The 18,141-nt window shown below is 45.8% G+C and overlaps 1 protein-coding gene across 2 annotated transcripts in view; it reads left to right on the top strand.

Annotated features, from left to right (window-relative positions):
• Positions 1 to 18,141, top strand: part of SHANK3 (SH3 and multiple ankyrin repeat domains 3) — a 755,611-nt gene that overhangs the window by 289,789 nt on the left and 447,681 nt on the right. For both annotated transcript variants that reach the window (XM_043522025.1, XM_043522029.1), the window contains exon 11: positions 6,131 to 6,197. In XM_043522025.1, the coding sequence (XP_043377960.1) occupies positions 6,131 to 6,197 (67 nt within the window). The remainder of the gene's footprint in view (positions 1 to 6,130; positions 6,198 to 18,141) is intronic.

The following is an 18,141-nucleotide window of genomic DNA, read 5'->3' as shown; positions in this document are numbered from 1 at the left end:
GTAACAGGGCATGAGCCATTAATTGCTTTGAAAATTAGGACCAAAGCCTTAAACCGGCCTCAGAAGCTGACTGGGAGTCAGTGGAGGGACTTGAGCACAGGCTGGAAGTGCTCATGGTGGTCTAGGCCATGGAGGAGACAGGCAGCTGCCTTCTGTGCCAGCGGGAGCCTCTACATCATCTTCACATTTAATTTCAGTTACAGGGAAATCCAGCCGGCGGGTGAAAATGCATGTTGTACTGTGGCCAGGCCCTAATTCAGGAGGGAGGGAAGAAGCTGCAGGTGGAAGAAGGCATTTTTAGTCACTGGTCATCCAAGCTTAGTGAGGAGTCAAACAGGACTCGGAGGCTTTGCACCACTTTGATGAATGGGGGCTGTGCAACTTCAGTGAAAGGTGGAGACCGTGGCTTGGCCAGCTCTTTAAAGCATTTCCTTTTCTGATCAGCATTACTTTGGTCTTGCCTGGGTTCAGCTTGAGCCAGGTGCTCTCTATCCGAGAGCTGATCTCATATAGGGAGGCAAGGCTGGAGGCTTCTGTGGGGGGTCAGGTTTCAGAAGAGAACTAGATTGGTGCGGGACCAGAGGTGCAGAAATACAGATATGGGACTGGTGAGTAGGGACCAACAGCAGAGCCTCAGCATGTGAAGTGGGCTGCTCAGCACACATCATAAAGTTCTGTTTCTAACACCTCTGCCTGTTTGCGACATCCCTTATTGCTAATTAAACACCAGTCACTCATTCTTCAAAGAAGCTGCCTTTGCCTATTTAAACTCCTTGCCTATCTTCCCCTAGTCCTTAGAGGTTTTCTGTATCTGTGGACTCTGGTGTTCCTGTGAAGGAACTGAGGGAATCGGGGCTGCACCTTTCTTGGGCACTTAATGTTCATTGCCACAAGACAGCATTTGTGCAGTATCCCTAGTTACACATTCCCAGAAAGTTCCAGCATCTTGTGTAGCGGGGGCCCCTTTTCTAGGCACGTATATGCAATGGCAGCCGCCCAGAAAGAACGATAGTCACTGGTAAGCAGCCCTTGTGTGTGTACCCAACAGTCTGTCCATGCATCATTTTCTTGGGATTTGAACATAATTCTGACTCAGCTCATGGGTTTCATCCTTTACACTTGTCACAGGCTTTGCTTTTTTATCACCTACCTCTGCAGATAGCATTGCTGGTGGCAACAGCATGCGCCTGAACTGTGAGAGTGATTCAGCATCTCGTGGTTCGTGTGCCCATTACAAGTGATCACAAGGATAAAATTGTTATGACCTAAATTCTTGCTCAGAGTGCTGTCAAACTTTCATCTGCAGCAAACAATTATCCTGCCAGTGTTGGTTCTGAAGCGACATAGGCAAGACTATATAACGGGTTTTTTAGATGAGGGAAATGCAGATCTAATATACTTGGACTTCAATAAAGTATTTAACCAGGTACCACCCAGGAAATTATTAGTTAAATTAGAGAAGATGGGGATCAGTACAAGAATTGTACAGTGGATAAGGGACTGGCTAAAGGGAGATGGCAAGGCATTGTATTAAAAGATGAACTGTTGGACTGGAGAAAGGTTACTAGTGGAGTTCCTCTAGTCGGTCTTGGGACCAATCTTATTCAATATTTTTATTAATGACCTTAACACAAACAGTAGGAGTGTGCTGATATTTGCTGATGATACAAAGTTGGGAGGCACCATCAATACAGAGGAGTATCAGAATGGTGCAGAGGGATCTGGGTGACTTTGAAGACTGGACTGACAGAAATGGGATGAAATTCAGTAGTACAAAATGCAAGGCCGTGCACTTAGGGTCTAATAAGAATTTCTACTACAAGTTGCAAAAAGAAAAGGAGTACGTGTGGCACCTTAGAGACTAACCAATTTATTTGAGCATACGCTTTCGTGAGCTACAGCTCACTTCATCGGATACATAAAGTGGAAAGTACAGTGAGGAGATTTATATACACACAGACCATGAAAAAATGGGTGTTTATCATACACATTGTAAGGAGAGTGATCACTTAAGATGAGCTATTACCAGCAGGAGAGTGGGGTGGGGGGAGAGAAAACCTTTTGAAGTGATAATCAAGGTGGGCCATTTCCAGCACATTTCCAGGAGTTAACAAGAACGTCTGAGGAACAGTGGGTGGGTGGGGGACGTGGGGAGGAAGGAATAAACAAGGGGAAATAGTTTTACTTTGTATAATGACTCAACCACTCCCAGTCTCTATTCAAGCCTAAGTTAATTGTATCCAATTTGCAAATTAATTCCAATTCAGCAGTCTCTTGTTGGAGTCTGTTTTCGAAGTTTTTGTGTTGAAGAATAGTCACTTTTAGATCAGAAATCGAGTGACCAGAGAGATTGAAGTTTTCTCTGTCTGGTTTATGAATGTTATAATTCTTGACGTCTGATTTGTGTCCATTTATTCTTTTACGTAGAGACTGTCCAGTTTGACCAATGTACATGGCAGAGGGGCATTGCTGGCACATGACGGCATATATCACATTGGTGGATGTGCAGGTGAACGAGCCTCTGATAATGTGGCTGATGTGATTAGGCCCTATGATGGTGTCCCCTGAATAGATATGTGGACACAGTTGGCAATGGGCTTTGTTGCAAGGATAGGTTCCTGGATTAGTGGTTCTGTTGTGTGGTGTGTGGTTGCTGGTGAGTATTTGCTTCAGGTTGGGGGGCTGTCTGTAAGCAAGGACTGGCCTGTCTCCCAAGATCTGTGAGAGTGATGGGTCGTCCTTCAGGATAGGTTGTAGATCCTTGATAATGCGTTGGAGAGGTTTTAGTTGGGGGCTGAAGGTGACGGCTAGTGGTGTTCTGTTATTTTCTTTGTTGGGCCTGTCCTGTAGTAGGTGACTTCTGGGAACTCTTCTGGCTCTGTCAATCTGTTTCTTCACTTCAGCAGGTGGGTATTGTAGTTGTAAGAATGCTTGATAGAGATCTTGTAGGTGTTTGTCTCTGTCTGAGGGGTTGGAGCAAATGCGGTTGTATCGTAGAGCTTGGCTGTAGACAATGGATCTTGTGGTGTGATCTGGGTGAAAGCTGGAGGCATGTAGGTAGGAATAGCGGTCAGTAGGTTTCCGGTATAGGGTGGTGTTTATGTGACCATCGCTTATTAGCACCGTAGTGTCCAGGAAGTGGATCTCTTGTGTGGACTGGTCCAGGCTGAGGTTGATGGTGGGTTGGAAATTGTTGAAATCATGGTGGAATTCCTCAAGGGCTTCTTTTCCATGGGTCCAGATGATGAAGATGTCATATAGCGCAAGTAGAGTAGGGGCATTAGGGGACACTCTTCAGCTGGAAGTGACGGAAGAGGAGAGAAACCTGGGTGTGGGGGTCGATCAGTGGATGACTCTGAGCCACCAATGTGATGCAGCTGTGAAAAAGGCAAATATGATCCTCGGGTGTATCAGGTGAGGCATTTTCAGGAGAGAGAGAGAGAGGGAGAAGTATTAACGCCACTTTACAAGACACTGGTAAAACCTCGTTTGGAATGCTGTGTACAATCCTGGGCACCCGTGTTCAAGACAGATTAATTTAAACTGGACCAGGTGCAGAGAAGAGCTACTGGGATGATCAGGGGACTAGAGGGCCTGTCTTAGGAGAGGAGAGTGGAGGAGGTTGGCTTGTTTAAAACGGGGGGTTGGGAGGTATCTGATGGGTCTCGATAAACACATTCGGGGTGAACAGCAGGGGGGTGGTGAGCTATTGAAACTGAAAGCAGTGTTGGCACAACCATCGGCACTGACTTTCCTTTTTCCCTGGGAGTGCTTCACCCCGGCTCTACCTCGAGGCCCCGCCCTTACTCCGCTCCCTCTCCGAGGCCCTGCTCTCGCTGCGCCTCTTCCCGCCCCCGCTCCTCCCCTCCCCGAACAAACTCAGCCTGGAACAAACCCCAAACAAACCTGGCCATGAACAAACTCAGGCTGGAAATTAGAAACAGGTTTCTAACCTTCGGAGGGGCAAGGTTCTGGGGCAGCCTCCCGGTATTTTAGTGGGGAATCGGTCCTGCTCTGAGCAGGGGGTGGGACTAGATGGCCTCCTGAGGGCCCTTCCAACTCTGATCTTCCATGGTTCTATGGTTCTATGATTCTATCAGCTGTGGGGGGCAAACAACTTAATTAGTTTTAAGAGAGCAGGACGAATGTAAGAGTATGAGTGTATGACAGGACTGTTGGTGATAGTAGGAGTCAAGGCTCAATAGCTTGGGGCTCGCTTTCAGCTTATCAGGATCGGCTCTAGGCACCAGCAAAGCAAGCACGTGCTTGGGGTGGCACAATTCCAGGGGCGGCATTCTGGCCACCCTGTTTTTTTTTTTTTTTTTTTGCTTGGGCAGTTGCGCTCTCGGAGCTTGGGGTGGCAAATTTTTTGCTTGGGGTGGCAAAAAACCTAGAGCCAGCCCTGAGCTTCTACCTTAAATTCCTAACAATCTCATGCTTCAGGGCTGAGGGGTCAGGACTCATGAAGGGATTCTCTGGCCAATGCATCCTGGTGGTTTTTGTGTCCTTCCTCTGAAGCATCAGGGATGGCCCCGTCTGGAGATGGGACACTGGACTGAGTGGTCTAGTACTCTCAGGTGGCACTGAGCATTCTCTCTCTCAGTTGCGTGGCTGGCTGGCTCTTGCCCACGTACTCAGAGTCTCACTGATCATCGTATGTGGAGTTGGGAAGGAATTGTCCCCCAAGTCAGACTGGCAGTGACCTTGGAGCTTTTTCCCCTTCCTCTGCAGCATGTGGGTGTGGGTCGCTGCCAGGTTATCTGCGTATATGTCACTTAGTCATTTCCCTGCATTGCAGTGGCCTTGGGCACTGGTGCCCTGCGGTGTCCCCTCTTCTCTCCGTGTGGCACAGCACAGTCTAGTCTCCTGAGGGCTGTGATGCTTTGGTCTGATTCTGGCTGTAGGGGTTAGTGTGCAGAAGCTGGGTGGGGTTGGTGGCCTGTGATGTACAGGTCAGACTGGATGATCTGGCAGACTCTCTGGCTTTATGCTCTCTGACTCTGAGTAAAGGGGGCTGTAAATTACTCCCATGTGCAGGATTAAGCCCTTTTGCAAATCATCCTGGTGGGTTGTTGCATGTGGAGATAAGTCTAATGAGCAAGAGATTTTTGGCCCAAAGGCTATTTAAAAAGATATTTTATGTTCAGACTTGTTACAGCCAGAAAGGGTTGCAGGTACCAGATGTTAGGACTCACGATGCTAGGGCAGTACCAGCTCTGGCAGCTTGTCTTTGTAATGCTTTAATAGTCTGAATGTATAAGAAGGCTCTACATAGAGTTCAATTCATATTTTTCCGCTACTGTCTCGATTGGATGCTCATTTCTGGAGACAAGTCCTTCACTCGCTGTCTACTTAATCACATATTAGCCCTCCTGAGAATTGCTAGTGGTGTCTTGTTTCCCAGAAGTGAGGATGAGTAGCAGCAATTCCTTGAAGGAGAAAAAAGGATCCTAACTAGTAACTAGAATTCTCTACATGTGTTTCCTGTTCAGATCTACGTTCAGCCTCCCTTTTTAACTTGCTCCTTTTGCGTATTATGAGAGTCTTTGCCATACTACAAGCTGGTTAATGGGCAGGGCTTTATTTAATCTTGGTTTAGAGTGCTGTGGCCATTGTCTGGAGCAGGCTGCCCCCAGCAGCTACCTGCTTTGAAATGGTTCCATGGCCTGCACAGCTTGGAACAAGCATAACACAGGTCTGTGACTTTGCCAAGGCAAGACCTGCAGAGAGTTCAGTTACTGGTAAATAACCGAGAGTAAATGTTTTCCTAACAAGCTCCAGACATGAGAATTTTTCAGCAGAAACTACAAGCCCCAAATTTAATCCCCAGCTAATAGTGGAAGCATCACCACTCAACCTCCTCCGAGCTCTGAGTTCTCTGCCACCTTCTGAGTGTAGGAGTCATTGCAGGAAGAATGTGGATCGCTGTTGGCACCAGGATGCCATGTCAGGGGTGCTGGCTGCGTACGCTGCTTTTGGGCCAAGTCAGGAGGAGTGCTGGCTGTGGCAGTCTGCCACAGTGAATGGCTGTTGCTAGTCCATGTGGTATAGCAGTTCCCTCTGTGCTAGCAGGCCTGGTCTTTCTTGGGGATCAGAATCATTCACTTCTCCTCCCTTCCTCTCTTTTCAGGTGGCCATCATTGCAGGAAATTTTGAACTGGCTGAAATCATCAAAACCCACAAAGAGTCTGACGTTGGTGAGTTTGGCCTTTGACCCTGTTTTCCCCCTTTATCTCACTTCAGGTCCTGCGATATTTCAGTGGTTCTCATTTCCCAGCGCTGCCTAGGAAGACCAGTGAGCTACTGTAATGGGGGTCTGGCACTCCCTGTGGGTTTTTGGGTGCTGGGCCTTGCATGGGTGGTTGCCGTGTGGGGGTTTGTGCTGTCCATGGGGATAGGGCAGGAATTGCCTGTGTCTCAGTCTGTGGGGCAGCCTGAAACGGCGGTCACTGATTGCAGTTAGCGTGTTGGGTGGAATGTTTACTGTTTCGGTTGCCGTACCAAAGAGTATAAACAGATTGTCAGGCATTCAGCAGGTTGGACTGTCTCTCCAAAACTCCGTTTTTCAATTCCACATTCTCTCTTGTGTGCTTGGGGCAGTTAGTCCCCATGGGGAATCTCTCATGCTAAAGCCCTTCAGCTGGACTCCGTGCACGGGAGAGGAATGCTGCCCATCTCAGGCCACCATTGCTGGGCTGCTGTTGCTGCAGCAGGCTCCTTTCTAGTCGCACTCACCCAGGGCTGTCGCCTCACTTATGCAGGGAACGTGCCAAGTCCTGGATCCACTGGGGCATCCCCATTCCTTGCAACATCTCTGCAGCCCTACACAGAGAAGCCCCGCAGAGCTGAGCTCAATACTGTGCATAAAGCCAGGCCCCATGCTGAACTTCCTCCAATTCTGTCCCTGAGAAATCCTCCCCCCTGAGAAACTGTTGGCACCGGAGTCCTTTAGAGGAATGAAGGAACTGACGGGATTTACTCCTGGGAGAGGGTTAACTCTGCACAGTGGGTCAAATGCCTGCTCTGAGCAGAGGGCGCAGGGGTGTCAAAGCAAGTGGTGGACTTCCTGGAGTGTGGACCTTGAAGTAGATGTTCAAGCAAATATTGGGCTACCGTCTTACCCCTGAGACATGGCTGTCTCTTGGGAATCTTGGGCCTCACTCGCTCTCCTTTGACTTCCCTAAAACCTTCACAGCAGCTGTCACTTCTGACCTTTCCTCTCTGTTCATTTTATCCATATGCTCACTGGAGAGCGATGGTCTGATACTGGTAAAACGAGCTCCCCTCATTTGTGAAAAGGAGTGTTAATGCTCCCAAAGGGCCTTGGGGAAATCTGAAGTCTCCTTATAAGTATATCAAGCATAAGTACTGGCAAGAAAGCAAACACATTAATGAATGACAAATGAGATTGCATTCATGATTATTATAAAATGGCTGAGCTACTGAACTGCTTTATTAAATCTCTTTCTGTTGAGAAAAGAGGTAGGAAATCATCTGATCAATTAAGAAGAAAATGCTGACTTTGTCTGAACTGTATAGCTGCTGATACGAAGTAGGTCAGATAATACTTGGGATAGTGAACATACACAAACCAGCAGGTCCAGATGGCATGCACCTGCAAGTCAAGGGAATTAGCTAATGAACTTTCCAAACACTAGAAATTATTTTTTAAATGTCCATTGAGAACTGGGAAGATACCAAAGGATTAGAAAAAAGCAAAGATGGTGTGGATCATGAAGAAAGGAGGAGAGCATGATCCTGCTTGTTATCATCTCATTTGCCTACTATAAATGCCTAGTAAGGTAATGGAACATATACTAAAAGAAAGAAAAGTTCACTGCATTTCTAGGTTAATGGAGCCTTGAGCAGGAACTTATAAAGGATAATTCTTGGATAATGGTTCTACGGGTCCCCGCTGTCGGGTTGCACATGCCTGGCTGTGTGCCAAGAACTGTCAGTGGAGCTGTCAACACAAGCCCTCACAAATGAGACCCACCATGTAAGGCAGTAAAAGGGGTCATGATCAGCAATCACCTCCATAACTTTCTATGTCTGGACACTCTCCCAGCTCAGAACCCATCAGGCTGTTCTCTAGGTGTGACAAAGCGGGACTGTTCTTAATGTTTCCTCTGAATATTGTGGGGGTGCCTCAGTTTCCCCTGTGCAGTTGTGTCTGTGTGGTGTGATGGGGTGGGGGAGAGGGAGAGAGATTTATAGAATCATAGAAGTGTAGGGCTGGAAGGAACCTTGAGAAGTTATCAAATCCAGCCTTCTGCACTGAGGCAGGACCGATAAACCTAGATCATTGGTTCTCAATCCCGGCCCAATCAGCATACAGCTGCAGCCTATGTGATATCCTCAGGGCCACACATGTAGTATATATATTGTGTGGATGCGACCCACGTAATACATAGAGAGCTGCATATATGGCCCACAATGGTAAATATATTGAGAACCACTGACCTAGACCAACCTGTTTGTCCAACCTGTCCTTAAAATCCTCCAGTTAGTTAGTTAAACAGATATTAAAAGGTACAGTGCCAAAAGTGAAATCCTTGCAACCTGCATGGAAACTTTTTAAAGATATCATGATAGAGACTCCACTTAAATGTACACCCCAAATTAAAAAACATAGTAAGAGAACCAAAAAGGTGCCACTATGGCTAACAACAAAGTAAAAGAAGTGGTGTGAGGCAAAAAGGCATCATTTAAAAAATGGAACTTAAATCCTAGTGTGGAAAATAGAAAGGAGCATAAACTCTGGCAAGTGAAATGTAAAAATATAGTTATGCGGGCCAAAAAAGAATTTGAAGAACAGCTGGCCAAAGACTCAAAAAGTAATAGCAAAAAATGTTTTAAGTACATCAGAAGCAGGAAGCCTGCTAAACAACCAGTGGGGCCACTGGACGATAGAGATGCTAATGGAGCACACAAGGGTGATAAGGCCATTGTGGAGAAACCAAATGAATTCTTTGCTTGGCCTGAGGATGTGAGGGAGATTCCCAAAGCTGAGCCATTCTTTTTAGGTGACAAATCTGAGGAACTGTCCCAGATTGATGTGTCATTAGAGGAGGTTTTGGAAAATTTAATAAATTAAACAGTAATAAGTTACCAGGACCAGATGGTATTCACCCAAGAGTTCTGAAGGAACTCAAGTGTAAAATTGCAGAACTACTAACTGTGGTTTCTGACCTATCATTTAAATCAGCTTCTGTATCAAATGACTGAAGGTTAGCTAATGTGATGCCAATTTTTAAAAAGGTCTCCAGAGGTGATCCCGGCAATTACATGCTGATAAGCCTGACTTCAGAACCAGGCAAACTGGTTGAAACTATAGTAAAGAACAGAATTATCAGACACACAGATGACCAGTCTGGGAACAGTCAACATAGTTTTTGTAAAGGGAAATCATGCCTCGCCAATCTATTAGAATTCTTTGAGAGGGTCAACAAGCATGTGGACAAGGGAGATCCAGTGGATATAGTGTACTTAGATTTTCAGAAAGCCTTTGACAAGGTTCCTTACCAAAGGCTCTTAAGCAAAGTAAGCTGTAATGGGATAAGACGGAAGGTCCGCTCATGAATTGGAAACTAGTTAAAAATAGGAAACAAAGGGTAGGAATAAATGGTCAGTTTTCAGAATGGAGAGAGGTAAATAGTGGTGTCCTCCAGGGGTCTGTACTAGGACTAGTACTATTCAACATATTCATAAATGAACTGGAAAAAGGGGTAAACAGTGAGGTGGCAAAATTTGCAGATGAGACAAAACTACTGAAGATAGTTAAGTCCAAAGCAGACTGCGAAGAACTACAAAGGGATCTCACAAAACTGGGTGACTGGGCAACAAAATGGCAGATGAAATTCTGTGTTGATAAATGCAAAGTAATGGACATCGGAAAACATAATCCCAACTATACATATAAAATGATGGGGTCTAAATTAGCTGTTACCAGTCGAGAAAGAGGTCTTGGAGTCGAGAAAGAGATCTTGGAGTCATTGTGGATAGTTCTCTGAAAATATCCACTCAATGTGCAGCACCAGTCAAAAAAGCTAATAGAAATTTGGGAATCAGTAAGAAAGGGATAGATAAGATGACATAAAATATCATATTGCCTCTATATAAATCCATGGTATGCCCACATCTTGAATACTGCATACACATGTGGTCACCCCATCTCAAAAAAGATACATTGGAATTGGAAAAGCTTCAGAAAAGGGCAACAAAAATTATTAGGAGTATGGAATGGCTGCCATAGGAGGAGAGATTAATAAGACTGGGACTTTTCAGCTTCAAAGAGAGACAACTAAGAGGGGATATGATACAGGTGTATAATATCATGACTGGTGTGGAGAAAGTAAATAAGGAAATGTTATTTACTCCTTCTCATAACACAAAAACTAGGGGTCACCAAATGAAATTAATAGGCAGCAGGTTTAAAACAAACAAAAGGAAGTATTTCTTCACACAGCGCACAGTCAGCCTGTGGAACTCTTTGCCAGAAGATGTTGTGAAGGCCAAGACTATAACAGGGTTCAAAAAAGAACTAAATAAGTTCCTGGAGGATAGGTCCATCAATGGCTATTAGCCAGGATGGGCAGGGCTGGTGTCCCTAGCCTGTGTTTGCCAGAAGCTGGGAATGAGCGACAGGGGATGGATCACTTGATGATCACCTGTTTGTTCATTCCCTTTGGGGCACCTGGCATTGGCTGCTGTCAGAAGACAGGATACTGGGCTGGATGGACCTTTGGTCTGACCCAGTAGGGCCGTTCTTATGTTCTGTATTTCTCAAGGTCCATTTGAATTCTAATCCTGTCTTCCAAAGTATTTGCAACCTCTCCCGGCTTGGTGTCATCTGAAAAATTTATAAGTGTCCTCTCCACTGCATTATCCAAGCCATTAGTGAAAATATTAAATGGCACTGGACCCAGGACTCATTTCTATGGGACCCCACTAGAGGCCCCCTCACAGTTTGCCAGTGAGCCGTTCATCATTACTCTTTAACCAAAGTCTTTCAACCAATTGTGCAGATTTGTGTTGTGCATGTGTGGTGCAGAGGGATCGTATGCCCACCTTTTAGTAATTTCATCTAGACCTCATTTCATGGAATCATAGACTATCAGGGCTGGAAGGGACCTCAGGAGGTCATCTAGTCCAACCCCCTGCTCAAAGCAGGACCAACCCCAACTAAATCCCTAGTTTCCTTATGAGAATGTCACGTGGGACTACATCAAATACCTTACTAAAATAAAGATGCATCACATTTCCTGCTTCTGCTTTATCTACTAGGCCATTAATCTTTTCAAAGAAGGAACTTAGGAAGATTTGCTTTTGTTGTTCTTAATAAAAACATCGTGGCTATTCCTTATAACTCTATTATTCCCTTGGTGTTTACAAATTGATTATTTAATAATTTGTCCTAGTATCTTTCCAGGTATTGAAATTAGGCTGACTGGTCTTTAATTCTCCAGATCCTCTTTTATCCTCTTTAGATCATAGATAGGTACTATATGTTTCTCCTTCTCTAGTCCTCTGGAACCTTCCCTGTCCTCCATGCATTCTCAAAGATAATTGCTAACAGTTCCAAGATTGTGTCAGTTAGTTTCTTAAGTACCCTAGATGCATTTTTTCAGGTCCGGCCAACTTGAATATATCTAACTTATCTAAATAGTCTTTAACCTGTTTTGGATTGTATTTTTTCCCACCTGTTTTTAATCTTAATTGTGTTGAGTATCTGGTCACCATTAAACTTTTTAGTGAAGAGAGAAACAAAACAGGCATTAAACATCTCAGCCTTCTTGATATCATCAGTTATTAGCTCTCCTTCTCCACTAAGTTGAGGACAACGCTTTCCTACACCTTTCTCTTGGTCCCACTGCGTTAAAGAACCTCCTTATTCCATTTTATTTCTCTTCCCAGGAGTAATTCAGTTTGTGCCTTAGTTTTTCTGATTTTGCCCCTACATGCTTGTGCTATTTTTTTGTGCTCATCCTTTGTAATTAGTCCATGTTTCCACCTTTTGTAGGACACCTTTTAGATTTTCAGATCATTAATGAGCTCCTGATGGAGTCATATTACCCTTTTATTCTTCTTCCTATATTTTCTTCGCATTGGGATAGTTTCCAGTTATGCCTTTAATATTGTCTCCTTGAGAAACTGCCAGCTCTCCTGAACTCCTTTTTCCCTTAGATTTTCTTCCCATGGGACTGTTGTATGGGTAGTGATCTCAAAGGCTTAAAAGAGTTTAAGGTTTTTATACACTCTTTCACTGTCCAACATTAAACAGTAATAGATAGGTTTGGGTTTAAATAATTTTAAACAGAGGCCTTGGTTTTACTTGGTTACTTGGGAAATACCCTGAAGCATTCACTGTTGATTAAACACAAGAAAGAGCAAGACATTAAAACAAGCATTCATGTTGAAACTGTGGGGGTGTGATTATGCAAAACAAACTTGGAGCTTATCAGAGTCTCTCTGCTTTTGGAGTCAAAGTATCAGTGTCTCATATTTTCAGAACAACCTTTCTTTGATGGGAACAAAAAAGTTAATTTTATTCTCTCCTCTTGTGAAGGGCATGCACTTATCCTGTTCTTAATAAACAAGTAGACACAAGGTGGAAGAGAGAGAGGATAGAAAAACTGATTGAAATATGGCCTTTGTTGATTTTTTGTGTCACTGCTGATTAGTTATGAGTGGATGCTCTGGCTGGCAAGTGGTCCATGACACCTGTTGCTTGGACCCTGGTTAGTTACTGTCTGTTAGGGCTGTCATCTGGTCTGGTTGGATTCTTTTTCTTCGACAAGGCAAGTTTGGATGAATGCAGTATAGCTGATTTCAGGATTCAATAAAAAGCCAAGAGAGGGAAATAGGAGAGGAGGCAAGAAATAGGGGGGTAGAAAATAACACAAGAAGGGAAGGGAATACAATACCAGATCTTACTTGCCTCTGTGGTGCTGCTAATTAGGTCTCCCCACTGGTGACTGGGCATTAGATGTCACAATTATGCGATGACTTTTAGCATTCACAGGTGAAAACAAAGTTCCTTAAACAAGGGCAAGGCCAGCTGGCCTATATATCAGAAAGAAAGTCCATTAGATAAGTCGAGGTGAGCTGCAGTGCAGGAAGGGCAGGGGATGAGCCAGGGGAAGATGGCTCTTTTTAAAAAAAAAGTCTTTTTAAGAAGCCCAAAAAACAAGTAAAAGGGGGTGGCATATTTTAGCCTTCTTATGGAAATGGATTTAATTGGTGGTTGAAATAAGGTCAAACTTTGGAGCGGTAACTTTGTTCCCACATTTCTTGTTTACTAAGTAGGATCTCACCACTGTCCTTGACTTATATCTGTAGGTCATTTTATTTGGACTAATACAAACCTCTGTGTGGTTTTCTTGCATTTGTAGCAACTAGATCTATTGTTCATGGTTATTGTATTTGGATACAGACTGGCTAACCTAGTGAGGAGGACTAGGTTTGGTGAGACAGGTGACAAAAGCCCACAGGTAAGTCAAAAACTTGGAGACCTGGGAGAAGGGTCGGAATCGGGGGTGGGGGTAGGGGAGGGAGGCAGCAGGCATGGGCCTTTATAGCTGGGATAAGGGAGAGGAGACCAGAGAGAACATAGGGGGGAAATCAAATCAGTATCTTAGATGTCTGTATACTAATGCAAGAAGTATGGGGAATAAGCAGGAAGAACTAGAAATGCTAGTTAATAAACACAACTATGACATAGCTGGCACCACAGCAATTTGGTGGCACAATACACATAGCTGAAATATTGGTATAGAAGGGTACAGCTTGCTCATGAAGGACAGGCAGGGGAAAAAGGGAGGAAATGTTGCCTTATATATTAAAAATGTATACATTTGTACTGTGGTTGACCTGGAAATAGGAGACAGACTGGTTGAAAGTCTTTGGGTAAGGATAAAAGGTTTAAAACACAAGGATGATGTCATGGTACGGGTAGGGGTTTACCACAGACCACCTAACCAGGAAGAAGAGATGGATGACCCTTTTTTTAAACAACTAACAAAATCATCCAAAGCATGGGACATGGTGGTGATGGGGGACTTCAACTACCCAGACATTTGTTGGGAAAATAACACAGCAGGACACAGATTATCCAACAAGTTCTTGGAATGCATTAGAGACCATTTTTATTTCAGAAGGTGGAGAAAGCTACTAGGAGAGAGGCTGTTCTAGATTTGATTTTGACAAATAAAGAGGAACTGGTTGAGAATTTGAAAGTGGCAAAGGCAGCTTAGGTGAAAGTGATCATGAAGTGAGAGTTCACAATACTAAGGAATGGTAGGAGGGAAAACAGCACAGTAAAGATAATGGGTTTCAAGAAAGCAGACTTTACCAAACTCCGGGAAAGTCTAAAAGGAAAAACAGTTCAAGAGAGTTGGCAGTTTTTCAAAGACACATTATTAAGGGCACAGGAGCAAACTATCTCACTGCATAGTGTGACAAAGTTCCTGCTCTACCTTGGTGGGGCTTGTGCTTATTGGCGGATTTGCTCGCCTTGGCGCTTCACAGCAACCCTCAGCTTGGCCTTTTTTTTTGAATTCACAGTCCAGGTCGACTCCTCCTGTGTCTGACCAGGAGTTGGGAGGATTTGGGGGGAACCCGGGCCCACCCTCTACTCCGGGTTCCAGCCCAGGGCCCTGTGGAATGCAGCTGTCTAGAGTGCCTCCTGGAACAGCTGTGCGACAGCTACAACTCCCTGGGCTATTTCCGCATGGCCTCCTCCCAACACCTTCTTTATCCTCATCATAGGACCTTCCTCCTGATGTCTGATAATGCTTGTATTCCTCAGTCCTCCAACAGTCCACGTTCTCACTCTCAGCTCCTAGTGCCTCTTGCTCCCAGCTCCTCACACACACACCACAAACTGAAGTGAGCTCCTTTTTAAAACCCAGGTGCCCTGATTAGCCTTCCTTAATTGATTCTAGCAGCTTCTTGATTGGCTGCAGGTGTTCTAACCAGCCTGTCTGTCTTAATTGTCTTCAGAAGGTTCCTGATTGTTCTGGAACCTTCCCTGTTACCTTACCCAGGGAAAAGGGACCTACTTAGCCTGGGGCTAATATATCTGCCTTCTGTTACTCTCCTATAGCCATCTGGCCCAACCCTGTCACACTGAGCCATTAGCAATTATCTCTGAAAAGTCATGGAAGACAGGAGAAATTACAGAGGACTGGAGAAGGGCAAATATAGTGCCAACCAAAAAAAAAAGGAAATAAGAATAACCCAGGGAATTACAGACCAGTCAAAGTACCCCACTTAGGAAGGAACAATCAGTTGCACACATACAAAATGGAAAATGACTGCATAGGAAGGAGTACTGCGGAAAGGGATCACGGGGTTATAGTAGCTCACAACTTAATATGTTGCAAAAAAAGCAAACATAATTCTGGGATGTATTAGCAGCAGTGTCGTAAGCAAGACATGAGAAGCAATTCTTCCTCTCTAGTCCAGGCTGATTAGGTCTCAGCTAGAGTATTGTGTCCAGTTCTAGGAACCACATTTCAGGAAAGATGGGGACAAATTGGAGAAAGTCCAGAGAAGAGCAACAAAAATGATGAAAGGTCTAGAAAACATGAGCTATTAGGAAAGACTGAAAAAATTAGGTTGTTTACTTTGGAGAAGAGAAGACTGAGAGGTAGAGAGTTATCAAGTACATAAAAGGTTGTTACAAGGAGGAGGGAGAAAAATGGTTCTCCTTAACTTCTGAGGGTAGGACAAGAAGCAATGGGCATAAATTGCAGCAAGGGAGGTTTAGGTTGGACATTAGGAAAAACTTCCTGTCAGGGTGGTAAAACACTGGAATAAATTGTCTAGGGAGGTTGTGGAATCTCCATCACTGGAGATTTTTAAGAGCAGGGTAGACAAACGCCTGTCAGAGATGATCTAGATCAGAGGTGAGCAAACTACGTCCCACGGGCCACATCCAGCCCGCAGGACTGTCCTGCCCAGCCCCTGAGCTCCTGGCCATGGAGGCTCACCCCCGGCCCCTCCCCTCCTGTCCACCCTCCCCCGCAGCCTCAGTGCTCTGGCCTGCCGCTCCTGCTGGGCAGCACAGCGGTGTGGCTGGCTCCGGCATGGTAAGGGGGCAGGGAGCGGGGGGTTATGGGGGACAGTCAGGGGACAGGGAGCGGGGGTGTTGGATGGGGCGGAGGTTCTGGGGGTCGGGGCAGTCAGGGGACAGGGAGCAGGGGGGGTTTGGATATGCATGGGAGTCCCACAGGGCCTGTCAGGGGGCGGGGGTTTGGATAGGGGTCAGGGCAGTCAAGGGACAGGGAGAGGGGGCAGTTGGATAGGGGGTGGGGTCCCAGGAGGGGGCAGTCAGGGGACAAGGAGCAGGGGGGGTTGGATGGGTCGGGGTTTCTGAGGGGGGCAGTCAGGGGGCAGGAAGTGGAAGGGGGCAGATAGGGGGTGGGGGCCAGGCTGTTTGGGGAGACACAGCCCTCCATTTTGTTTTGCAAACCTGATGTGGTCCTCGGGCCAAAAAGTTTGCCCACCCCTGGTCTAGATAATACTTAGTCCTGCCTCAGTGCAGGGGACTGGACTAGATGACCTCTCGAGGTCCCCTCCAGTCTCATGATTCTGTGAGTCTATTGTAACATCTTATGACCTTTCACAGACATTTTACAGTTGAGCTGAGGGTAACTTTGTAGATTCGATAATCACAACAAGACCTTATCTACCAGTTCTACAGAGTCTACTTTATTGAAGTCCATTGTCCTTATTCTGATGCTCTAACTCTTTCATTGCCTTAGAATCATGAAACCTCTCATTTCACAATCACTTTCACCCAAATTGCCTTCCTCCTTCAAATTTGCTTCCAATTCCTCCCTGTTGGTTGGAATCAAATTTAAAATGGCCGTGCCCCTGGTTACTTCCTTTTCTTTCTGAAACAAAAAGTTGCCCGCATATTTTTCCAACAGATATCTGGGTAGTTAAAGTCCCCCATTACTACCAGGTAGAGCAGCTCGTTCTCCTTCCTCCTCTGGTACTGCTGTAGTCACCTGTAGTCAGCTAGCATCCTTCATCCCAGATGTTTCCATGTGTGTCCCTTCACTGAAGTCATGTGCTCCTGCATGCTATGCAAATGAACCACTTCCTCCTGTAGCTCTCTTACCTGCTTCCTGAGGGCGGGGGCGGCTTCTTCAGACACCTGTCACGCCAGTGGTTCCCCCTGCCTGGCTTTTGTTGGTAGGGACACGCAGGCTGCATTCCCAGCAAGTCAAGACCAGGGTCGGGGTGGAAGCCTCCAGGGTCAGGATGTGTGTCCAGTGAGAGCCCCACAGGTACAGGCAGAGGAAGAGCAAGCAGTGTTGTTGATGACGTGCCATTCTCCTCCCATGGCAGGCTCTTCTTTGTAGAGCAGCTGCAAGTTAGGGAAGGGAAAAAAAATCAACACACCACCTTACCGCCCTTCCCTCCTGTTCTGACAACTCAGCTAGGTAACTCCCTTCATCTCCCAGCTGCCTGTATCTCCCCAGCCATTTGTCTTATCAACCATTGTGAGTTTGTGTGCTTTTTAAAACCCGGGCCCCACACACAGCTGGAGTGGGCGACTCAACCCCTCTCACTCAGCCACCTCTATTCATGGCCCTAGTTGATCAATAACTGCACTGCTCTCTCTTCAAAGAGCCCTGCTGGAAAGCAGATGCTAACACCCAGCAGCAGGGCAATCTCACCTTTACCGTCAGCAACCTAGCCCAGATTTCAGAACACAGCAAGCAACCCAGATTCGCACCAAACTCAACGACAAGTTCCCAGCACAAAAAGTGCTCCTTTCTTGTCCCCCAAAGTTAATCAAATAGCAATAAGACACAAGATTCCAAGATACTCACCAGCTGGCTACCTTCCTTAGTCTCCCAGCTGCCTTCGTCTCACCACCCATGTGTCTCCTGAGTCCTCTAGGTGGATTTGGAAAAGGGTTTCAGTTGAGAGCTATTATGCCCCAGCTGGGGATAGACTAGAGCAGCATTTCCCAAACTTGGGATGCTGCTTGTGCAGGGAAAGCCCCTGATGGGCTGGGCCGGTTTGTTTACCTGCTGCATCCGCAGGTTCGGCCAATTGTGGCTCCCACTGGCCACAGTTCGCTGCTCCAGGCCAAAGGGGGCTGTGGGAAGCGGCGGCCAG

This window comes from Chelonia mydas, chromosome 1 (assembly GCF_015237465.2).
Source record: "Chelonia mydas isolate rCheMyd1 chromosome 1, rCheMyd1.pri.v2, whole genome shotgun sequence".
NCBI lineage: Eukaryota > Metazoa > Chordata > Testudines > Cheloniidae > Chelonia > Chelonia mydas.
Note: the sequence above shows the minus strand (reverse complement) of the source record. Positions and strands in the feature narration are given on the sequence as shown.